Here is a 26,449-nt window from a genome sequence, read left to right on the forward strand (position 1 = left end):
AGAAAATATTTTCACCATATCAATACAAGCCATTTCAAAATGTACAACATCCATAGTTGATTTCATTAGTTCAATGATTTGTCTGGTTTGAGGAAATCTCTTCACCGCAATATTTATAAGAAATTTCATGAATATATGAGAAATGATGGCTATATTTGATAACAAATATTTTAATTGTAAAAACTTAAGATTATTGTTGAACAAGTGACTCACTTAGTAAAGTCATGGATGTAAGATTGCATTCATGGTATCTGCTATAAGTTAGTTTGTTCGATCAATTATAACGAAGCTTTTTATTAAATGTAACCTGAATTGCATTTTATGATATCTGCTACAAGTTTGTTTGTTTGTTCAATTATCACATAGAGCTTTTTATTACATATAACCTTAATAAATTAATGACTATACTGTATTGGTGTCGGCAATATAAAGGTGGCAGAATGACTGTGCACAAGTCAGCCTTTTATTGTATTTACAAAACTCGCACTGTATAGCCAACGGGCAAGAGCTTGACACACGCTCACGAGAAGAGCTCCTCGAACACTTCCTTGTTTCTTCTTTGCTCCCAGACTAGGTCTAACACTGAGGCAAGCCCACCGCTGCTATCTGTGGCCCACACACAACATTCCTATTGCTGCAATACCTTACAGTGCTGTTTAAGCTAGTTTGGCCATGAGGACTAGATCTAGTACAAGATAGTGAGATTAGGATTTTAAATCATGATTACAATCGTGAAACCTAATAACATCTACTTGTCAAGAGCAATATATTCATCAAACAGAATGTGTATTACAGCACTCGTGTTGCCAAAATATCTCCTGCTTTTCCCCCATTTACTGACTACTTTCATCCACTTTACCGCCTCACTAATTAACCTATACTATAACATGGTCTAAACTCGACATTATTTTAATCATTCAAAGCATTGACTCTTGATTTTTCTTCGCTTAATACGCAGGCTAGCTTAGCTAGCTCCAAAAACAACACCACTTCGACGCCGGCCTAAATGAGAGTATGGCTTCATGTAAGAAAGGTTGTCCCTGCTAGAGGGACATGTCCATATGTTGGAACAGAATAATAAGATACATTTAGACATTGTGGACATGCCAATTAGCGCAGGCTAATTGCGTGGCGAGCGTAGCGTAGCTCGCTTTGACTCCAAGCCAGACGGCGTGAACAAGTCAGTTAGTGTCGGCTGCGCAAGGCTGTACTCGGCATGCTAGCGTGGTTAGTGCTAAGCAGCCAGGTGCGCCGGAGTTAGTGGTTATTAAACAAAAATCTAAAAAAGTTCCACTTTGGCTAGAAAAATAGAGGAATTCCACTAAATAGCGGACATCTGGGATGCCTGATACTCGCTCGTCCGTCTGTATTGATGGGGTGTACTTCCAATCCAATTTGAAGCCAAAATATTACCACAACGCGTCATTTGGCTTTGTAATCATATTTTTCTCCTGCTTATCTTTGTTACCGTACTTTGTAACACTTCTTACTGGCGTGTCGTCAGTATGGAGGGTTCCTGTGTGTAAAGTTGGCGTCCCGCTCTTTGGCCACTGAAACAAAGATCCTGACTTACTGTAAAGAGAGATCACTGCGTTCTTTTAATTCTACTGTAAATCAACATGCTCAGGCGCTAAGAGCAATGTACAAAATGGGACGTCTTTCTCCCTGTTTGAAGCAAGAGACGAACAAACGCGAAGCTCAAAAATTCTGATTGGCGAACCTGTCACTCAAATGCCGGTGACTCTGGAGGAAAAAAAAGCCTCTTGCGATTATTTATCGCATCAATTAAAACCTTAATGTCGATTAATCGTGCAGCACTGATGCCCTCTCTTCAGAAACTGGCCTGCATGTTACATGGCACATGATAATGCACCAAAATGTGTTCAAATATGGGGCACCTACAAGACATTCAATAGCTCTTATTATAATCGAGTGAAAGAAGGTTACAGTAACACCTTATGCAGCTCTGTTCAATTCCATGTCTAATAGGATGAAGGCCATAATCGTGCTCATTCATGTTCCAAAATCTATACTGCTTTCTTAGCTGCTAACTGACTACTCTAATTCAAGTTTCATGTCTATAGCATTGTCCTTTGAGAAGATAACATTGGCATGGTTGCTGATATGTAAGGGGTAAATTATGATCATGAATTTGTTTCACATTCTGTTGCAACTAAAGCACAAAAGTAAATCCTACCAGATCTTTTAAAGCGGTGTCCAATGCTGCGTGACCATCCAATATTATGAATGAGAGGGCTGTACATGTGGCACCAGAAGTCGTCAGACCCATCTTGGCTCTCTTCATAAACGAGCTTGAGGCGACCTCCGATTACTTGCTCCACCAACGCCACCCGAGTCCGACAGAGATAGTTTTTATCCACAACCTCCACCCGCATCAGCTTCTTAAAAGGAAATTGTGTGTTCTCATGGACCTACAATATAAATCATAAGGCTAAATCAACAATGGTGGATGGGAAGAAGCATTAAGCAGGATCACAAAACACAAATATTTGTTTTAGTTTTTACACATTACAACAATTGAATATTTGATTAATTTACACTACTCACAAAAAGTTAAGAGATATTCGACTTTTGGAAACAATTTCAGAATTAATGTAAAAAGCCCTTTAACGGGTGCACTCCATTTTTCAGCAGGCACGCTGTTTCTCAAAGGATCACTGCGAGGTGATCTACCTCATAACGTTACATTAACGTATAAATAAACATGGGACTGCAATAAATCATCAAAACATTTAGAAAAAAGCTTTGATTTGTATTTTGTTGCTTTGAGTTTCACTATAAAAATGTATTAAATCCAGACTGCACGGAGTGCCCAGAAGTTTAAATAAGTTCCCGCAAGACTGCTCCTAATTGAGCGCACATGAGAATGGTGTTGCAAACAGGCAAAAACAGTGACGATGGAGTGAAGTTGCGTGGCACAAAGGAAAGGACCAAAAGAAACAAGAAACCTGTCAACATTTTTTAAATCATTTCAAACTGAAAAGGACAGACAATGTGGTGAAATGTTTACACTGTCAAGCAGAGCTGGCATTTCACAATCGCACTACATTGATGTAGCACGTTATGAGAAAGCACCCTGCAAATTTACAGAATATTTACATAGCAAACAACCAGAAACAATGTGAACGTCTATTTTGTCAGTTAACGCCATCTTTCATGTTTGACTTGCATAACAAATGTTTTACACATGGGGGCATGTGAAGACATGCTAGCATCTACAGTTAGTATGTTAATGCCAATGAGTTCTTTGTCCAAAAATTAAACACCACTCCTCTGATTACAGTAATACATATTCAAATGTATATGTGTTAATTTGTTTGATAATCCCTTTGTTTGTGAATGCTTTCCTCGACAAGTTTTCTCCTCCAGTCAGCCTTCCAATAATGTACAGTGTTTCCTAGAGCTTGACAGCTTTGGAAGAGCAGGTGGAGGCATCAACTTAAACACGTGTGCATATGATAGCTCTACTGACGGCAGCCTTGTCCCAAATAATCTGAACATTTTGATGTTGGAATGGTTTGAGAAATGTGGAAATAGATTAAGTAGTTGGCAGGAAAACATATTTAGATTTTTGGTGTACTGTAGAATGCTCCAGCATTCACATAATTAATTGTAATTGGACGTTCCAGATGTACAAATATGTGTCAATGTCTAAACACTGCTGGGTGTAATGTGGGTGAACTCCCCTTTGTCAAAATACTTCAGGTGTTAGAATTGTAACCAACTATAACAGACTTTGAGCAATGACTTGGTAAGAATGTGTATCTTACCTTGGCATTAAAGTCGGGTGGCAGTGTTTTAGCTCCAGTAAGACGCTTCACAAGAAAAGTTTTCCAGTTTGAATACTTATGCTGTATGCCTGCAAAATATATTTCATAAATATTCCATAGTACTTCCACTAGCCTGACAAAAATAACATTCAGATAAGGAAGGGTTGATGTAGTGCTGACTTTTTGGAGGTACAAGAGGTTTTCCACTAGACGCGCACCAGCCCACTGGGTGAACCTCAGGGATGCAGATATTACGCCAGAAGTCTTTACTGCTGTCAATGTCAAAACCTTCATAACGCAGGAGCGCCTTGAACCCTACAGACGGACAAAGAAAATGCAGATGCCAACATTGACGGTCCATTAAAAACAGAGCTGTGTACCAACAACAAAATAAAATAGTATATTTAAATTTTAAGAATAGGTTTCAAATGTTTGAATCAACAGTTTCTTCTTTTTAATGTATTAATATAAATATATAAAAATATTTTTTTAAATTACATTTATAAAAATGAATGGCGCAATTCATTATCAATTAACATTTTCTATTTTGTCAATTTAAGGAGTCTATTGTCTTGTAATTATTGGCAAGGAGATACTATGAAGGTTTATTTTCTGTAAAAACAAATGCTGCCGTAATTTCCGAGGTATAGCCGCACTCACCTAATTTTTGAACTAATTTTATTTACTACATATATTGGCCGCACATGTACACATAGAAAAATGAAATACTTACACATTTACTTATGCTCAATCACAAATTAAACAAAAGACAGTGTTTGTAACACGCTAACAAGGTCCATTTACGTTGTGGTCAACCGTTTTTGGATATAAAACCAACACTAAGAAAACAAAATAAATTGTGTTTTCAATATCTGTTTCCAAACCGTAAATGAAAAAACGGATAACAGATAGTTTTTCCAATTTCCATCACAATTGGAAAATGGAAAAAAACGGTAACGGGCATATGAAGTCATTTTATGCAAATCCATTTGAGACACCAAGTTTACCCAGAAGTAGATATTCGTGGACTTCGGTTTGCAGGTAAACAAAACGTCCCGGTCCGATGGGAGTTTCGATCAAGTAGAAGTTATGGAATGTCTTTATTTTAACCTAGCCAAACATTGAATATGTAGTATAAAAACAAAATTGGATAATAACTTGAATACTTAAGTGAGGATTTTCTTAACTTGTGTTCACAAAAGGGCAGGCTTAGCAGCTAATGACCAATCACAAACATGACTTACTGCTTAAAGTTTATGTCATTCATAAACCCAATCTTATTCAAGGATAAAAAGATATTACGCCTATAGCAAAACCAGTTACGAGTAAAAAAAAACATGCAGGAAAGAAGGCTGGTAGGAAATCATAAACTACGTTAATACCTAAACATCCACATCATTAATAAACATATATATTATTATACATATATTATTAATTAAAAACAATCACTGAGTATTTCTGACCGCTTGTGCCTTTTTGAGTGGAGTTAAATAATCTTCCACTAGATAGCAGCGGGTATAGGGCCTTGTTAGTCACACAATATAATTAGTGAATTTAGAATCACTAAGGTGGCAGTAACATATGTAGATAAATATCTGGAAAAAGTAAAAAAAGAAACTACTCTAAACCGTGCCGCTATAAGAGGCTTATTTGCGTCTCTTTTTAAGGAATGGCAGCGCAACATGAAGTATTGTTGGTCTATACAGAGTTTCGCTGGATATTGCTGCTATATCCAGATGAACATGGATACTTTAAAACGGCATATTTTCCTATTTTTGTCCTGCTGATATGACATACCGGTACTTAATGTTTGGCTAAGTCGGGGATCGGCAACTCGCAGCTCTAGAGCCGAATGCGGCTCTTTAGCGCCGTCCTAGTGGCTCCTTGGAGTTTTTCAAAAATGTATGAAAATGTTTTAATATGGTTTCTGTAGGACAAACATGACACAAACCTTCCTAATTGTTAGAAATCCTACATGCTTCACTGATGAGAGAGCATTTGCTGAGAGCACCATTTTGTCCCACTAATTTTGGCGGTCCTTGAACTCATGACACATTATCTCTGTGTAATATTGGCTGCATTTCTGATAGTTGTTTGTGTACTCTTATAGACCACATGAGACATTAGGCAGCTTGCAAAAATTGTAGTAAATCCATTAGAAGAAGATAGCCTGATGTTTCCTATAACTTGGACACACACACACACACACACACACACACACACACACACACACACACATCTATACCTTTGGCCATTCTAAGCCAGTATCTTCCAGGAGTAAACTCACCCTCTGAGAAGCCTTCGATTTACGTTTTCCAATATTGCAAAAATGTGTAGAATAAATATTACATTTCAACATCATGTATTGCCTTCATTATAAGACTGATAAAAGGCTTTTAACTTTTTGCGGCGCCAGGCGGATTTTTTTTGGTGTATTTTTGGTTCAATATGGCTCTTTCAACATTTTGGGCTACCGACCCCTGGGCTAGATTAAAACTAATACATTACATAACGTCAACTTGATTTAGACTCCAACAGTTCTCCTGTGTTCTTCTCTGTTTGTTTACCAACTAGCCCACGTCTGCATATATCTACTTCCAGGTAAAGTTGGTGTCAAATAGATTTGCAAAAAACAAGTTCAAATGCACGTCATCCTTATGTCCATTTTACAGTTGCGCACAAAAAGGTAAAATTAGAACAATAATTTGTTTTTAGTTTTTTTCATTTTGGGCATGAAAACAAATATTGAAAACAACGAGTCATTTTATTTTTTTAATGTTGGTTTATACTGAAAAACGGATGACGTAGAAGAACCTTACAGCCTACCTACTCATTGTCTTTTCCTCCTCTTCCTCCTCCTGCGTGCTGTATCGCCATCAGAGTTTAAGGGACTAGAGCATATAAAGCAATAAATGGCTGATTGAATGATTGTGTGAGTGGTTTGATTTAATGTAAACAATTTGTTTGGTCCACGTTGACCTGTTCGGCAATATCATTGGTCTGATGCGACAAGGCTAAATTTACTGGCAACATGTGGGGCTCGTTAACACAGAAAAATACATAAATTAGCTGCAGCAATGTATAAAGTGCAGGGTTCAAAGTATGAGATTTAAGAAACGGATTATAGACCAAGAATTACGGCACTTGTATTCCTTGTTCCCATCAAACTAAAACAAAGTTGATGTGTCAAGTACCAGTCTTACCTGCTAGCTTAATGATTTCTGCTATCCAGTATACCTTTGCGGAGTGGTTGGTGTCAGAGTTGAGCACTTCAATTCTCACACCTTCCTCTATACCTCCCCAGCATGTCCCCATAGGGGCCTGCAACATATGGTGTTTTTACAATGAATAATGCCACATATATTGAACATTTTTGACTCTACAATGAGTTATAGTTAATACTTACATGCTTGAAACAGCTGACTGGAGCACCAGATGTGTTATTGCCACATATATAGTGACCCCAGTCAAAGCTTTCAGCAGTGACCACTGATAAAGAAAATAAATTAGTGTGAATGCATCATTCAAAAGAAAATTGTGATCCTTGTAACTGTCATGAAGGATCTTACATACCAGCTTTTGATTTGGTCTGGTTCTGTTGACTTGCTTGGTACTGAGCATAGGCTGCCAACTTTGCCATTAGAGGTTGTTTCTGTAAGACTTTTGCTTTTTTTGTTGGTGGTTTGCCCTATTAAAATCAAAACACACATAAGGTTTTGTTTCTTCATATCTACTCTATATAGGAGGTGCCTAACGGACATCTTCAGTTTGGTAGAGCGTCACACCAATGTCCCACAAAGTACACATTAAGTGAGAGACAGGAAGTGTTAATAGTTTCCCTTGTTTGTCTACTCAGTAAAGAAAAACAGTGCGGTCCAGCCTTTGGATAGTGGGAGTCATGGTTAACAAAAGTTCCAAGGAGAAAAAAAACAGCTTGAAAAATATTTTCTGTCATTAAAGTCTTGACCTTACCGGTGAAATACATAAACTGACAAAAACAAGTACCGTAGTTAAGACAGAAGCAGTGTGCTGCCATTGTTTGGTAGACATTGGGTATTGTAGCAGAGCACTAGATGTTTCATCACCAGATTGGAGATTGGTGGATAGGCTGGATGTAACCATATATAAGGGGACACACTTCCAGGTAAAAAGGGTTGTTGTTGTTAAAGGAAGTCTGATGATAAACTCACCGGCTCAGAACTACCGCTCTCTCACATCATTATCTTGACTCCCACATTGGTGACCTTGATGTTTATTGGACATGTTTAACGCTGCTGATCTCATTATTCCTGATGGCTCTGCGCCATTACAACAGCCAATAGCGTATCCTGCCGTGTTTGCTGCAACAGTGAAACTACCAGAGTTCTGGCAGCACGATCCTGAGCCCTGGTTTCAGCATGTGGAAGCCCAGTTTCGGCTTCTAGGTATAACAACAGATGAGACAGCTCAAATTATGCAGAGAGTTATGGGCATGCTCAGGGGGGTCCTCCAGCCAGCAGACAAGAACAGACAAGCTGTACCAGCTGTCCGACGCTAAGCAAGCTGACCACCTCTTATCTCTCAACGGCCCGGGGGACAGCAAGCCTACAGAGATGATGGTGAATATGCTCGCATTGCTTGGTTCTGGGGATGCATTGTCCCTGTTTGTGCAGTCCCTGTTCGTGCAGTCCCTGTTCGTGCAGTCCCTGTTCGTGCAGCTGTTTCTCAGTCAGCTGCCGCCTCCAGTACGCCTGGTGCTCGCCAACTCGCCACTAGTCACCACGACGGACTACCGAGGTTTGTCTGAAGAGGCGGACAGGATTCTTCTGGCCGCTCAACAGTTCAGCGTTCAAGCCCTGCTGCCCGCACCGACCTGGAATGCACCGGCAGAGCTCGATGCTGGCATTGTGGCTGCAGTGTCAGACCGTCGATGCAGGGAGGCGGACTTTTGCTTTTACCACCGTCGCTTTGGGACCAAAGCAAAGTGCTGCGTGCCGACTTGCGTTTTCCTGGGACAGGGAAACGCCAGGGCTGGTGCTCAGTGGCAGCAGTGAGCACGGGCAGAGCAGATAAGCTGCTGTTTGTCAGTGACGGCTTGCCGGGCCGCACTTTCGGCACCAGGTCAGTGACGGTTTCGTTTTCTGACTGCACAATCATCTGGGACTTCGTTATTACCTCTGTGGCCGTACCTATTCTGGGGACAGATTTTTTGTGAGCACGTCTCGAATGGCCGTTTAATTGATTCACTCTCTCCGCTATTCCATGCCAACAGGGGGCCCGGAGCCTGTGGCCCTAGCCAACATGCTTCAAGCTGAGTTTCCAGAAATGACTGTACCGACGTTTTCGGCAGCAGTCGCTTGGGCCCGCTTATTTTCGCCTAGGCACGGCGGCATTACTCTGCTAAACTGGCCCTGGCACGGCAGGAATTTGCCACGATGGAGAGACTGGTGATTGTACAGCGTTCCAACAGTCCTTGGGCTTCACCTTTACAAATGGTACTAAAACCTGGTGGGCTGTGGTGGCCTTGTGGTGACTTTCGCCGACTGAATAATGTAACCACGCCGGACTGTTACCCCATCCCACACATACAGGACTTTTCTTCACAGCTGGCTGGAGTGTCCATTTTCTCAAATGTAGATTTGGTGTGTGGCTACCACCAAGTACCTGTTCATGACTTGGACATACCCAACCCAAGACTGCCAAAATAACTCTTTTTGGATTATTTGAGTTTTTGAGGGTGCCATTTGGCCTGTGGGCGGCAGCACAGATTTTCAGCGGCTCATGGACTCTGTTTTATGGGATTTACCATTTTAGTTTGTTTATGTGGACTTAATTCTGGTGGCCAGTACATCATTTGGGGAACATTTGCTGTTTAGTCGGTTGAACAAACATGGCCTGATTGTGAACCCGGTTAAATGCAAGTCTGGAGTAACATATATTGCACCCCCTGTATGAGGCATTAAAGGGGAGGAAAGGTCCACAGGAGTTGAACTGGTCTCCTGACAAGCTGCAAGCGTTCAAAAAGACAAAGTCTTCTCTAGCCAGCGCTACCTTGCTAGCACATCCCTCCTCTACTGCTCCTTTGGCTCTCACTACTGGTGCCTCAAATTTGCAGTGGGTGGTGGGGCCATGGCAGCTTTTCGCCTTCTTCAGCAGGTAACTCAGGGCAGCTGAAAGGAAATATAGCATTTTGGACAGGGAGCTCCTAGCTTTGTTCCTGGCAACCCGCCATTTCAGGCTCCTGTTGAAGGATCACGATTTTACCGCTTTTGTGGACCACAAACCTCTGACTTTTGCCATGGCTAAAACCTCAGACCTCTGGTCTGCCCGCCAGCAACGCCAGCTTGCATCAATCTCAGAGTACACTACTAAAATTAGGCATGTGGCCGGAAAGCACAATGGAGTAGCGGACTGTCTGTCACGGGTGTGTCAGCGCTGTACACCTGGGGCTCAATTTCGTGGAGATGGCAGCGGATCAGAGCAAGGATGCAGATCTTCCGGCCTGGTGCACAGCGATAACCGAATTACAGTTTGTGGATGTTTCCTGCCATGACAATGGTTCCACATTGCTCTGTGACATTTCTACTAGTCCACCTCATCTGATGGTTCCTGCGGGTTGGCGCCGGCAGGTTTTTGACGTCATGCAGGCTCTCTGTCACCCCGGTGTGAAGGCATCTGTGAGGCTGGTTAGCACCTCATTCGTCTAACCAGGCATGCGGAAAGATGTCACGGTGTGGACAGCCGCATGGGTGCCCTGCCAGCGGGCCAAGGTCCACCAGCACATCAGCACACCACTGGAACCCTTCCAGGTGCCAGATGGCGGTTTGACCATGTGCATGTGGACCTGGTGGGTCCGCTTTCTTCCTCTTGTGGGTGCACTCTTCTCCTCAATATGGTGAACAGAGCTACCAAATGGCCGGGCTTTTATTTTCAACTGGGTCTTGAGGTTTGGCACACCGTATGACCTGACCTCAGACGGGAGAGCCAAGTTCACTTCAGAGCTGTGGAACGCAATTGCTGTAGCACTTGGGGTACAGCTACATCGCACTACTACTTATCACTTTCAAGCAAACGAGCTGTGTGAGCGGTTTCATCACTCGCTAAAGGCTGCCCTGCAGGCTACTCTCACAGACAGTGGCTGGGTTGACCGTTTACCGTGGGTAAGGTGGAGCCTGCGCTTTGCTGCGAAGGAAGACCTCCAGGCCTCTGCTGCTGAATTGGTCTACAATCAGCCCCTGAGGGTGCCAGGCGACTTCCTGCCCACAACCTCAGGTCAAGAGACATTTGTGGTCCATCGCCCTGCTGCTCAGGGGACCACCAAGGCAGTGGTGCCAGTCCCCATGCATCACTGTTTGCCTTGTTTCCATATGCCCAAGGACCTCCTGGCAGCAAAGTTTGTGTTCCTCCGTCACGGTGGTCATCACTCTCCACTCCAACCTCCTTATGACGGTCCCTTTCGGGTGGTGAAGGCAAGGCTCCAAACTTTGTCATAGACTTGTGTGGTCGGCAGGACCGGGTTACTGTTGATTGGATAAAGCCTGCTCGTGACGCTGCTTGCACTCCAACCTCGTCGGGCCGGCCGCCTGCATTTGTTCTGGACCATGTTCCCTCTTTTGACATACGGTCTGGATTGCCCGATGTTCCGGCCCAGGCTCGCCGTCGTCCAGGTTGGCCCCCAAGGGCACCAATGTCTGTGCCCATGGATACTGTGCGGAGTAGCCGCTATGGGCGTCCTATTACACCACCTAAAAAAGCCTAATTTGGTGGTTTCTGTGTTGATTTTAGTTTGTTTTTCTCTCTTTGAAATTAGTTTTTTGTTTTTGCCAAATCTGGTGTTTCGGGGGGTGAGCTGTGTAGCTGGGCACTAAATGTTCTCATCATCAGTTGTGGATTGGTGGATAGGCCGGATGTGACCAAATATTAGGGACACACGTCCGGGTGTAAAGGGTTGTTTTTGAAGGAAGTCTGATAATAAACTAACCGGCTCAGAACTACTAATCTCTCGTCCCATTATCTTGATTCTTACAGTACAAAGCTAAAAGTTAGAACTATTGAGTCTGCACTTCATCCACTAAGGATGTCACTCACACTGTTCAAAATCCTGCTATTTCATTGCACTTTAAATGCATTTTGTTACTGTGACCTTACTGTACAAAACCCAAAACCAGTGAAATTGGCACGTTGTGTAAATCGTAAATAAAAACAGAATACAATGATTTGCAAATCCTTTTCAATCTACAGTCGTGGTCTAAAGTTTACATACACTTGTCAAGAACATAATGTAATCGCTGTCTTGAGTTTCCAATAATTTCGAGGACTCCTATTTTTTGGTGATAGAGTGATTGGAGCACATACCTGTTGGTCACAAAAAACATTCATGAAGTTTGGTTCTTTTATGAATGTATTATGGGTCTACTGAAAATGTGACCAAATCTGCTGGGTCAAAAGTATACATACAGCAATGTTAATATTTGGTTACATGTCCCTTGGCAAGTTTCACTGCAATAAGGCGTTTTTGCTGGTTTCATTCACAAGCTTCTTGTTGAATTTTTGGCCACTCCTCTTGACAAAATTGGTGCAGTTCAGCTAAATTTGTTGGTTTTCCGACATGAACTTGTTTCTTCAGCATTGTCCACACGATTAAGTCAGGATTTTGGGAAGGCCATTCTAAAACCTTAATTCTAGCCTGATTTAGCCATCCCTTTACCACTTTTGACATGTGTTTGGGGTCATTGTCCTGTTGGAACACCCAACTGCGCCCAAGACCCAACCTCCGGGCTGATGATTTTAGGTTGTCCTGAAGAATTTGGAGGTTTCTCAGTTCGAACATTAAATATCTTGTCTTTGCAGTCTAATCAATTGAATATAAGTTGAAAAGGATTTACAAATCATTGTATTCTGTTTTTATTTACGAATTACACAACGTGCCAACTTCACTGGTTTTGGGTTTTGTAGAATGGAGACAGGATAAATTACGGTTTCAACAGACACCACAGTGGCAAAATGACAATAACCTGGCAGAAGGAAAAGTGCAAAACATTTGTCTCACAAGTGAGATATTAAACTCCTTCTTTAAATGAACGGCAATCAATAAAATCTAACAATTTTTTATGCCAGGACTGAAATCCTGTGTAACTTTTATACCCGTGTATAACTTAGCATGGGTTGACAAATGAGCAGAAAACAGGCAAAACTAATATGTTTTAGGAACTCACGTCAAAGTTGTGCCACTTGTGTCTGCTCGCCAACACGCTCTTCGGAGCAAACGTTGTAGCAAATGTCCCACAAGCTGCAAAATGCTTGCCCTTTTTCTTCTTAATCTTCTACATGCAATGATTCATTTGAGAAAATGTTGACATTGATTGCACAAAATAATCCAAATTGTCACAAATGCGCCGAGACCGACAGCCATGTTTACTTCCGTAAACAATGCATCACATGTGACGTATGATGAGTCACGATTGGCTAATGTTCTGCCCTAACCGAAACCATTCGGGACTTATCATACGTAAACCAGCCAATCATCATGTATGTTCTCATACGTAACCCGACCAATCATCATGTTTGTACTAGAGTGAATAGATTGATATTTTTATTTTCCCAAAATCTTTTTTTTCTTTTTGTTTCTGTTAATATTTACAAACTCAGGGAATAAGTCCCTAGAGACGGGAGGACGTTGAGGGTAAAAACCAAAGTATTTCAGTAACTAACAGATATTAGTGTTTGCTTTTGTTTAGTAATTGTATACTATTGACTTTGTTTAGATTATTTCAAACAAAGTTACATTGGAATAATTTCCTCGTCACAAATTCACAATTCAACATGTCCAAAAGGAAAATGTATTTTTTTTATCAAACAATTGTTGAAATAAAAGAAAATACAGGACTTGTTTAAATATTGCGTGAGATTGTTAAACTATTTAAAGTACTCACCATAATCAAATTTCAAAATTTACAGTTAATACATGTGATTGGTAAAGGCCAATTTACTCAATCGACAGCATAAAACCCTTGTCGGACACCACTATCTCAAAAAACAACAGACTGTGTAAATGTTTTTTATGAGGTTATCACAAATAAAATGTACTTATCAAAAAATAAAAACACAAATGTACTTCTGTGGAAAGAAACTTCATAGCATTTATATTGAGGTTCAAAAGGTTGATATTTGTCTCCCGCTTGAAAATAGTCCCGTAAATTAGTACATTTTTGATCATGCCTCTTAAAAGAATCGGAATCAAGATTTGTTGGAAACCGCAACCAGAAGTGTCCAAGTTCAGACGATGCCCAACCCTAGTGAGGGTGTGTACAAAAATATGCAAAAGTGCAATCATTGGTGCACATTATGGACTATGTATTATTTATTACTATTTTTTAGTTCCTAATTACATTAAATTTGTGTTACTCTATGTGAAAAATCTGCACTGAAACCAAATAATTTCCCTATTGTGGGCTAAATAGAAGTCTATCCTATTTGATTCTTGCACGTCACGAAGTGTCCGGTTGCTGTGGCCTCGGTTGCAAGACACTGGGGTGTAAACAAGCCTATAAGAGTCAGGAAGTCAAAATGCACTGTTCTCGCCCGTAGAAATAGTGTTGGAAAAATGTTGTTGAAATAACCCAAAGACGCACCGAAAAGTGCTTGCTGTTTCCAACCGAATCTGAACATGCTCATGTTTGCAGTGCCCATTTTGTCAATTCCTGTATCAACTTGAAAATAGGCAAGGCAAGGCAGGGAACAATTCATACAAGAACCAGTAAAAACCTGTTTAGTGATGTATTTACTTTTCTTATTTACAATATACTTACATGAGCGGTTTTATTTAGTAATTTTAACATAATCAACAATCGTATTTATTTAGTTTTTTTCTCTTTTGCACCCAAAACCCATTGAGCATCTGTGTGGAATCCTCAAACAAAAAGTGGAGGCGTTGTCATAAAACAGTGGATGAGGATTCCAGAGGCAACCTGTGAACCTCCAATAAACTGTAATTTTAAAACAGTTAAGGTAATCCTGGAAGTAATGGTAGCTACATTAAATAAGGCTGCACTAACGGATAATTTTTTCAAATCGATTATTCTTATGAATATTTTTTCAATGAATCTGTAGATTTAATAGCCTTTTGTATATAACTGTTTTTTTAGTGCAGTGGTGCAACAAATTTTACAAATGTATTATCCCCCAAAATAGTAAATTTTCCTGTATCTAGAAATTTTAAAATGAATGTTGTTCGGTCAGGGATACAATACTAAATTACTTAGTTGTTTTACTATGTCCGCCACCTTGGAGAATCGTCACTTGATGCCGCGTATTAAGTGCTTGTACATTGCAGCAATGCTACTGTGAAAACCTATTTTCTAATTTGCACAGTTTAGAGAGTATTGTGTTGTTTGTTTTTTCGATGACCGCCACATTAGCTGCGTTTCCATTGCAGTTTTTTGCAAAATAAAAGCGATATTTCTAAAATTTCAATAAAGTACATTTGCGATTTTTAGGTGTTTCTATTGAACGGTGTTTTGCGTCATGAGCCATAATTCTCGTAAAATCTCATCCCGCGGGACTCCACTTTGAGAAAGATATTGCAGCCACCGCAATCGATGACGAAGGCAGAGGGTGATCACTCAAAAGCAACGCCTTTACGGCCCCCTTGAAATTGTTCAGGCATGTGGGTCTCTCCGACCTTGCGGGTCGGCCTTTATTGCGGAGGCGGGCTGTGCTATTGAACGCTGCTTGGTTGAAAAAGGTTGGGGGCGTTCCTAAAACTTATTTTTCAAACCCATGACCTCCATTGGAATATAGGTTATAATATAACTTGTTTATTTCTCATTTCTTGGGTACCGGTATATCTGTGACAAAAAATTTGACAATGAAGAGAAAGAAGAACGAAAGGAACATTAGAAGTGCAGGAACTTTTGTGGGGCATCTGTGTGCTGAAGAACGCTGATCAGTGGAACTATTTTGGAGTGGTTTTACTCAGCCGTAGTTTTTCAACTTTATGCAGTTTATTGTTGCTTATAAGTTTTTACAACTTTAATTTCGTCAAGCGAAGCTACGAGAAGTGGACGGACTCGTTTAAACGTACTAGTCTGACTTCATTGGATACATTTGGAAAAATAGGAGGTAGCACATGAGTGAAACTAAGGTAAACAACATAAAATATTAATTTTACTTTTTTGGAATTATGCCTATCATTCACAATCATTATGAGAGACAAGAACAGACACACTGGAAAAACTCACAATCTTACCAAGTACAGTATATATTTTTCATTTCTAGTCAAAATATCTAAACAAACCTAATATAAGTCCCAATCCCATGAATAGTAACATACTACTTTTGAGCATAACAAGTTTCATATAAGACACACAACTTCACAAACTAGTAAGTATAGCTAATACGTTTTACGGTAATTGATCATTTTTTATTTCAACAAATCTTTCCCAGACTTCAAGTTATTTTTGCCTGTACAAGTTATTTTTGCTTGTAATGAGAAAAGTCAAAATTGTCTTGGTAAGATTTGTTAAAAATTAAATTAGCACTTAAAACTTATTATTAGCTGTACTTACTTGTATTGTAAAGTGTCGTGTCTTATATGAAGAACAGATCGGCCGACTTTGACTGTTTTTCGCTGGCTTTGGATGAGAGCTGCCATGTACGTGACACTGCCCAGCTACTCATCTTCTTACGTGGGATAACTGCAGACTTTCAAATCACGGAGGAGTTGGCAGCGATGCAGTCAATTAAAAGGGACAACCACAGGTAATGACTTGTTCGCAGAGGTAAATGCGTAATTGGACATGTTAGGACTGAAATTGGACAAGCTGGCAGGTGTGACAACAGATGGTTGTCCAAATCTGATGGGGAACAATGTTGGACTTTTAAAGAGGATGCAGGATAAAGTGACAGAAATTAACCCTGTGCAGAAATTGACATTTTTGCATTGTATTATACATCAGGAACTGTTGTGTAAGACAGTGTTAAAAATAAAACCATCAAAAGCTATCTGCTTTTGTATAAAGTTAAGTTAGGTTAAATGAAATTATTATTACTATTATTTATCTTACGGTACATCAAAAATAATATTGAGCAAAATGTCATCGAAATATTTACGATGTGGCCCTTCAGCAGTGCTCGGGTTGCTCATGCGGATCCTGGTAAAAATTGATTGCCCACCCCTGTTCTAGATCATAAATCCTGCCTCTAACTTGGATAGTAGAATGCCATCCATCGATCCATATACCGCGTGTCCCTCTCAGGGTGCCAGCTTCACTAAGGCGGAAGGTGGTGTACACCCTGGACAAGTCACCATCTCATTGCAGGGCCAATACAGATAGACAACAATCCCACTCAAATTCACACACTAGGGCCAATTTAGTGTTGCCAATCGACCTATCTCCAGGTGAAGACGTATTCCGACAAGTTGGTACACTTTGACAGCCAAATTACATCCGAAAATAAAAAGAAGAACCTTCGTTCCACCCCCTTTTCATTGCAAGAATATTGAGATATTCTTCATCTAAAAGGGAATTTATGAACATCCTAGCAGTCGGCATCCTAATGACAGCAGACATTTTACAGTAAGTGACGTTTTATTTAGTTTGTTGGCTCTCATGAAGTCTGCAGTGAGTAATAATCAGTGATGTTGGAAATGTAAGCGTTGTTGCTCCCCTAATGTTTAATACTGCGGTATGTTCAAACAAACATTTCCGACATTTTACAGTAAGTGACGTTTTATTTAGTTTGTTGGCTCTCATGAAGTCTGCAGTGAGTAATAATCAGTGATGTTGGAAATGTAAGCGTTGTTGCTCCCCTAATGTTTAATACTGCGGTATGTTCAAACAAACATTTCCGCCATGTTTGATCGAGGTAAAAATACTAACAGCTGATAACCGTGATCAAACTCAAATTAATCGCGATAATCGATCACAATCATATAATCGCCCAGCCCAGTTCTTGTCTCTCACAGGGACTGTAAACAATAGACAAAACTCCAAAAAAAGTGAAGTTCCCCTTTAGGTTACATTTGAAATCTACTGTTAAAGGTGCACTTGCTCTTTAAAACAGTGGGGTTGCATCAATGCCTCAGTGGGATGGCTTAAACAATTTGCTATTAAATGCAGTCATCAATAGATTGCTCTCAGTTTTCAATTAATTTACGGTAAGTCCATTGCACAACACAATATGTGCGTGTAGGAATGTGATGATAAACAATATTATAAACCGCAGTAAAACTCTAGATGATTATTATTACAGAGTTCAATTAAAAATTGTTGTAAAAACAGTGATTGATAACCACACTTTAAAAATCTAATTCTCTGTGTTACCTCACTAACTAGCTTACATGTGAACATGGATACAAGAGACATTACCATCATAACATCTTTCCCCAATAAGTAACGACAAGCCCCAACATGTATAAACACATTGTTGTCTAAGCAACTAAGCTATTCAATCGTACACATTTAACCGACAGGCTGTGCTCTTAGTACGAAGTTGTAAGAGGAGCCGGAAGTGGACTAGCGTGACGTCACATAAACCGGAGGTGAAGCACCCATCCCCATTTTTCCTTAATCATTATAAAATCATTAAAACCTTTCCAGATTAAAGCGGAAGATGAACATATTCAAATACCGTATTTTTCGGACTATAAGTCGCAGTTTTTTTCATAGTTTGGCCGGGCTCCAGTGCAACTTATATATGTTTTGTTCCTTCTTTATTATGCATTTTCGGCAGGTGCGACTTATACTCCGGTGCGACTTATACTCCGAAAAATACGGTACTCAAATAACAATAATATGGTTCCTAAGAAGCAAGAAAAATATTTAATATTTATTTTGCCAAGAAAGTTGTGTCTATTTACAGTACTTTATTCAACATTTTAAGTAAAATTTGGTTAAAATAATTCAGTCTGGGTATTAAAGTACTTTCTGAGCAGATTCAACAATGCAGTGATAATACTGATAACTATGATAATTTTGATCACAATAACCGTGAATTGTAATTTTCATACTGTTACATCCTTTATGTGTGTGCATGTAACTGTTATGTGTGCCTTTTTTTTTTAAACATCCTTTTTGCTTGTATGCTTTCAGGTTTATATTTTTAATGATCAATAATATGTTGACAAGAAGTTTGCAGAGTAGTTGATCAAAGAAAAAGTGTTAGGTAAAGCCAACATATTAGTACATCAAGGGTGGCACATTGTGTGTTTATTTTTTGTTACTTTGATATTAGAATGCATTTACACCTTTATACAAGGTATACGGACTGACTACATTGCTTTGCATCAAAGTAGCATTTCTACAGTGTTGTCCCATAAAAAGATACATCTAACTATTTGCAGGAATATGATGGGTGTGCTCACTTTTTGTAAGGTACTATAAAGTGTGAAATAGAATTAATACCGTAGGGAGGACCTACCTGGAGTCTTGCCATTATGCTTGCTTTTTTGGAATTTGAAGAATAGCTCCTGGAACAAGAAACACTGCAGAAACGCTTTGTTTTGGAATAAAAAGCATCTCGAACTCCAACCATTCCACACATCTCACAGGTGGCTGTGAAACAAAAGAAAACAAGAGTGATGCAAGCTGACGCATTTTGTAAACAGTAATCAGTCAAGTTTTTTTCCTCAACCGATTTCCGTTGTTGCAAAAAGTTGTTCTTTATCCATTTTGAAATGATAATTTTTTGTTTTCTTTACCTTCTACTTATCTTATTGTGACTTCATTACTGCAACTACTCTTTTAGTTTATTCTATTTGCATCGTTGTTAAATAATTTGCTTTGTGTAACTAAAGACCACCTGAGCAGTTTAATCTCTTATTGGGTTTATTACATTTAAAAACACTTCCTTGTGTTCTACATTAGAATCAGCTTTATTGGCTAAACATATAATGATGGTTCTTTGGTCTAAATGTTGCATGGATTTAGTTTTACAGACCACCATCAACCCGCTCTAACTGTCCCTTCAGAAAGCACCGTTTTGTGGGCAGTCTTATTTACGTGCCGAAATCCTCCTCCTGGCCCCCTTTCAACTGTGTCTCCACCCCGTCAGCTATGTTGTAGTTGTTAGCGCATCCATATTGAGCCTACTAAAAGATTTAGCATGCTTGTGCATTTACGAGCCAGTCTTCCTCATAACAAAGAGAAAAATAAGGAACTTACTCACGACAACTTTGAACGACAAACTGAATAAAATTGCGGACTCGCGCAAAACTCTTCTGGTAAACCTATTCTATGTATGGAGATATCTGCTGATGTAACTTAGGCAAAATAAGACTCAGTAAAGTCTCAAATTCCAAACGGCTTGTTCTGAGCAAGTTAGGAAAAACGCAAGATTGTTTTATAAAATATCTCTGTCATGCCTCCATGGACTTATGGGGATCCTAAATACACATACACAGGTCCCATCAGGTAAGAAAAGTTAGTTTTGCACAATAGGACCCCCTTAAACCTTGTGCTTGAAAGGTTGTGACAAAAGGAAAAGAAATCCGAAATAAATAAGATTTTTCTGCCCATGTACAAGTTCTACATGGATAACTTTGGTATTAAAAAAAATATTTGCAACTGTATAGTAATTAAAGTTTATTGTTGAACAAGTTTGACAGGTAAAGAAAGGGTCCTTGTATAGTTGGAAGGGCTAACTGAATGGTGTTAAGTTTTTCCACAGAAGTGTTTACCTTTATGAAACTAATAATGGCATACGTATACTGCACTGGACTGCTTGGTTGTTTACAACATTTGACTATTTAGTCCTTATGATTTTAACTGTCTTCGGTTTATGTCAGATAGGGCAGCTCTAAACCCAGTTCCTTCTAAGTCCTCACAAGTGATCAGGCTTCATCTGTTCATGCTTAAGACTAAATTAAACAACTTTGGTTGTCGTGAAGTGAAGTGAAGTGAATTATATTTATATAGCGCTTTTCTCTAGTGACTCAAAGCGCTTTTACACAGAGAAACCCAATATCTAAGTTACATTTAAACCAGTGTGGATGGCACTGGGAGCAGGTGGGTACAATTAGATGAGGTAAAACGTCTTATAAAACAACCTGAAAAGTGCGGTTTCTATCAATTCAATACCCTAAGAATATACTGTGATGGTGCACAAAGACAAAATGATATGATTACACTGTAAAATAACAAATAATTGAAAACATGTTGTAATGTACTTTAAGCACATATAAGCATGCAAACTCTACAGAAAAAGCACACAAAGTACAAACCCATTCCAGCCTTTCCATCGGGGTAGGTATAGACCTGGCCATTGTTCTTGATGATGGGAAGACTGGCAGGGATGGAGGGCACCACTTCATCCTCACTATCCTCAGAGCTGGAGCTGCTGGTTGACTCCTCGCTGCAACTATCGTAGCCATCAAACATCCCAAATGAATCCCTCCGCTTACGTTCTGAACGTGGGGTGCGTTCAGCCTTGATTAAAAAACACACAACAACATTATCATCACTTTCTAGGGACCAGAAATACTTCATGACAATATATTAAAATAAAAAAATACATGTTTTTATACAACCACATTATATGACTTGTTTATAAGGATGGTCGATAAGGCCTAAAATATATTTTGCAATATACAGTGTATTGCTTGGATTTAAATGACATCACGTCCGGCTCACATAAATATGCGTGGTGGTCATGCGGCGTCTGTTTTCAATGGGTACAACGCTCGATTTAGCCTTTCTTGAAGAAAAATGCCCCAATGCTTCCGTTGTTTTCGGCTGTACAAACCGTTCAAATCGCGAAAAGGATAAACGTTTCTTCAGATTTCCTTAAGAGTACCTCAAGAAGGGCGGAAGAGTGCAACATTTTAGGAAATGACGACGACAAAGTGACACGCACTCCAATCCAAGCAAGCAGAGTCATAGAACGCACAAAATTGCAGTGACCAATTTGTTAAAGGTTTGTTTGATATATTTTTAATATACTTTGCTTATTTTTAGTATTTCCCATTGAAGTATTACCCTGATCTGAATTTCCTTTCGGGGATTAGTAAGTTGAAGTTCAAGTGTTCAAGTGACTTTATTTGTACCCGAAGGTAGATTTGTTTTGCAATGTAAAATACAGGAGAAAGGCACATGCATATATAATAAAATAAAAAAAAGGTATTAACACAGAACAGATCACAACATGACAAACATGACAAAGTACACAACAGGCTGCCTGGGACCAGGAAAAGAAGAAAGAAAGAACAAGTCACATGAATAATAAAAAAAAAGGCATAGTAAAAGTTAGAAAAAGACAATAAGATAAAACTACCATAAATTCATAAATATATAAAAATAAACAAATATGTGCAACATACCGGTAGCTATAGTTTGTTTAAGAGAAGAACTGTGGCTGCAACAAAGCTGTTCCTAAACCGAGATGTTCTGCATCTTAGGATCTTAAGCATCCGACCAGACGGGAGGAACTGCAACTCACCATAAAGAGGGTGGGAGATTTCTGCTCTAATTGAGTTGGAAATCCGCTGCACCTGCCAAGTGTACAGGGACTCCAAACTCTGCAGAGGCTCACTAATAAGTTGATTTGACCACTTGATTATTTGGTGTAATCTGTTTCTCTCCTTCAGAGGCAGCTCTCCAAACCATGACACCAGACAAAAAGATAAAAATGATTCAATAAAAGGCAGATTAAATAAAATCATCATGGCTTTGTGAACATAAAGGTATGACAATGTCCTTCGACAGTGAAGACGCTGGTGACCTCTTCTGCATACAGCATGACAGGTAGCTTTGAAATTCAAAGTATTGTAAATAATGGTTCCAAGATATTTATAGGATTGCACAACGTTGATAGTTTGTTCCTTAATAACAGTTCCCTCATAAGTAATTCCTGCCTGCTTTTGAAAATCAATAATCATATCTTGTGTTTTTACATTGTTCACTTGTAGATATGACGCATCACACCACTTGACAAAATCATCAACAATAGGACCATGTTTGTTCTCATTGCCCTGAAGGAGACTGACAATTACTGTGTCATCTTCCATCCATTTTCTACCGCTTGTCCCTTATGGGGTGGCGAGGGTGTTGGAGCCTATCCCAGCTGCACACGGGCGGTAGGAGGGGTACACTCTGGACAAGTCGCCACCTCATAGTAGGGCCAACACAGATAGACAGACAACATTCACATTCACATTCACACACTAGGGCCCATTTAGTGTTGCCAATCAACCTATCCCCAGGTGCATGTCTTTGGAGGTGGGAGGACATGCAGTCACGGTGAGAACATGCAAACGCCACACAGAAAGATCCTGAGCCCAGGATTGAACCTAGGAGCTTTGTATTGTGAGGCACACATACTAACCCCTGGTCCACCGTGCTGCCTTGTATCATCTGCATACTTTAAAATAGTCCGATTTTTAAAAGTGCTCTGACACATATTTGTGTAAAGAATAAAAAGCATTGGCGACAGCACACATCCTTGGGGGGAGCCATTTGAGTAGCACACGGTGTTTGATAAAATACATTCACTCTGTGACTCTGTTAAAACGTCTAAAATCCAGCCCACAAGATTATTACATTAGTTAAAATGTTCTAAAAGACGAATTAATATGTGGGGTTGAATGACATGACACCCAATTCCCTCCAGGTGTTTGAAAAGCAAATGAATCAGAGTGAGTGTGGGGTTCTACACTCCTCTTTTAGACCTATAAGCAAACTGCAGTGGATACAGAGCATGTTCAATGTTTTTAACCCTTGTGTAATGTTCATATTGTTGTTACTCAGCCAGTGTTTGTGGGTCTGATGGACCCGTTGCATTTTGTGTTTTTTAATGCCTCACAATCAAACACTTTTATGTTAAAATACTGAACAGCTGTTACCTTATCCCAATAAACATCTGTTCAGTATTTTAACATAAAAGTGTTTGATTGTGAGGCATTACAAGCCACAAAATGCAACGGGTCCATCAGACCCACAAACGCTGGCTGAGTAACAACAAAATGAACGTTGCACGGAAAATTTCTCTGCCAGTTTCTGCAATCTCACAGGGATTCTCTTCTTTTGTGTTTCTGCACCTGCGGTTCCCACACAAAGTTGCAACATTGTTTGTCAACACCGTCTGCTCTCATTTTCTCGCACATTTGACCCTCTGATGTTCTGTGTACATACACTCTGTCCTCCTCCTGTCTAGGCCTGCTGTGTGTGTGTGTGTGTGTGTGTGTGTGTGTGTGTGTGTGTGTGTGTGTGTGTGTGTGTGTGTGTGTGTGCGGTACACAGAACATCAATTTTCACACTTCTATTAGCCCCGGGTCCAGTGGATCCGGACATCTTATATGTAATAAAAATGTGTAGGGGGGTGTATGGTGTGTGGTCATTAAATATGTATTCTGATATATGTTCTTCACAGAAAATGAGCCAAAGTCAGTGAGTCTCAGTCTGAAAAATTAATTAATTGTATCATTTTTATTTTAATAAAAAACGAAAACGGGTCCCACAGACCCGAACACCACACAAGGGTTAAAAGTTCTATTCGCACCAGCCTTTCAAGGGTTTTCATTGGCAGAGAAGTCAGGGCTATAGGTCCAAAATCATAAAAAATGTTAGGACGACTGGATTTAGGGATTGGGACAAGTATTGCATATTTCCAGACTTTGGGGACGTGGTGTGTTTCTAAAGATTGCACATGCGCACTAGCGCTGTTTGCAATGTCAGAAAACAACCCAAGGACCTCGCTCTTGAGATGTTGCCCTTGTAGTAAACGGACAACATCTGAAGTCTGGACGTATTTTGGATTGGTAAAGCATGCTGAAGGTAAAATCACTGAGGACAGTCAGCCCATCACAAGAAAATGCAGGAATAAGTCCCTGCGAAGGGAGGCAACACTTCAAACATGTTGAGTCAATTCCGGAACCAGCAGTCACAACTACAAGTCGAGTACAAGGTACGTCAACTTGTAGTTGAATGCATGATGGAAAGTGTTTGAAAATGAACTTGTCATCGTTGGCCTATCAAACGTTCTTATAGTTACATTTATGTGTTACATCAAGTTACTTGTTAGTGGCAGCTATCGGTGAGCGCAAGATATACTACAGCAGAGCAAAATGTACTTCTGTTAATGTGTTGTGTGCTGTTAATGACCGCTGCTACTTTACATTACTTTTAAAACTTAGTTTTAAAACAAATCCTAGCAGAAACACTGCAACATGTTTTGTTTTTACAACTGTAGCATTAGTTTGTGTGTCACTGTGTGTGTGTGTGTCAGTCAGATGATTATAATAATAATTTACATCAAATAAGTATAATAATTAATTTGCTTTTCCCTTATTTACAGAGTGGGCATGCACCCGGCAAGTTGGATGCCACAGTTACAGTACATACAGTACATCACTATCACACATATAATACCTGATGTCTTCCAGAAGCAGCTGCTTATGCTCCCTCGTCAAAAATGACAGAAGACCTCACTGCAGCGCTGTCATATTTTATTGCCAAACTTTCAAATAGTTGAGAGGAAGTTCGCTCATATGTGTAAGACTAGATCTCTCCTATATCAACACTATTGTTGTATATTAGGACAAAAAGTGCAGTTACAGCTTATGGCCATCATGTGCCATCTTTCACATTTTTACATGTATTTTTATTTATTTATTTTATTTAGTTTCTGCCAAATTACTCTGTTAATAATGCTTATGTTGCTTTCATATGCACATTTAATTTCTACTCGAGGTACATGTAACAGTTATCTACAATAATGTTTCTTCTACAAAGTATATCATTTTGAATGTGTTATTTGTTTTTTTTAAATTAAACTTAGTTAAAAATGTCAGTATAAGTAGTTTTTGAACACATTTAAAAAACCGCCATAATAATGATAACCTTGATAACTTTGGTCACAATAACCGTGATAAGCAATTTTCATACTGTGACATCCCTATAATGGACAATTGTAATGTTGAATAAATTGATAAAAACACCCCAACATGACTTATTTTCTTATATTTTCAAATGTTTACGACATCGCATAATTAATGTTAATCGGTATAAACAATATAGGCGCAGCCAATTTAGAAGCGTGTATCAAAGGTTAACCAACAATGAGAACAGCCGAGTTGTTCCGAGATTTTCCACAAAATGCACTCGTTGCATCAGGGTCTGGAATGACGTCATGTGTTCGGTGAATTTAGGTCAGGCAGCTCTCAAAATGCCGAGTAAGGAACGAATCAAAGAAAGAAAACACAAATAATTACAGGCTGCTGGGAAAAATTTTAGCAAACTACAAACCCCGTTTCCATATGGGTTGGGAAATTGTGTTAGATGCAAAAATAAACGGAATACAATGATTTGCAAGTCCTTTTCAACCCATATTCCATTGAATGCACTACAAAGACAAGATATTTGATGTTCAAACTCAAACTTTATTTTTTTTTTGCAAATAATAATTAACTTAGAATTTCATGGCTGCAACACGTGCCAAAGTAGTTGGGAAAGGGCATGTTCACCACTGTGTTACATCACCTTTTCTTTTAACAACATTCAATAAACGATTGGGAACTGAGGAAACTAATTGTTGAAGCTTTGAAAGGGGAATTCTTTCCCATTTTTGTTTTATGTAGAGCTTCAGTCGTTCAACAGTCCGGGATCTCGCTGTCATATTTTACGCTTCATAATGCGCCACACATTTTTGATGGGAGACAGGTCTGGACTGCAGGCAGGCCAGGAAAG

The 26,449-nt window shown here is 39.6% G+C and overlaps 1 protein-coding gene across 2 annotated transcripts in view; it reads right to left on the reverse strand.

Annotated features, from left to right (window-relative positions):
- Positions 1-26,449, reverse strand: part of mbtd1 (mbt domain containing 1) — a 63,741-nt gene that overhangs the window by 32,399 nt on the left and 4,893 nt on the right. For both annotated transcript variants that reach the window (XM_061967044.2, XM_061967043.2), the window contains exons 2-9: positions 20,992-21,196; positions 19,191-19,324; positions 7,365-7,479; positions 7,198-7,280; positions 6,995-7,112; positions 3,972-4,106; positions 3,792-3,880; positions 2,198-2,432 (exon numbers count right to left, since the gene is read on the reverse strand). In XM_061967044.2, coding sequence (XP_061823028.1) covers positions 2,198-2,432; positions 3,792-3,880; positions 3,972-4,106; positions 6,995-7,112; positions 7,198-7,280; positions 7,365-7,479; positions 19,191-19,324; positions 20,992-21,196 — 1,114 coding nt within the window. The remainder of the gene's footprint in view (positions 1-2,197; positions 2,433-3,791; positions 3,881-3,971; positions 4,107-6,994; positions 7,113-7,197; positions 7,281-7,364; positions 7,480-19,190; positions 19,325-20,991; positions 21,197-26,449) is intronic.

The sequence above is a fragment of the Nerophis lumbriciformis genome, linkage group LG11 (genome assembly GCF_033978685.3).
Source record: "Nerophis lumbriciformis linkage group LG11, RoL_Nlum_v2.1, whole genome shotgun sequence".
Lineage (NCBI taxonomy): Eukaryota > Metazoa > Chordata > Actinopteri > Syngnathiformes > Syngnathidae > Nerophis > Nerophis lumbriciformis.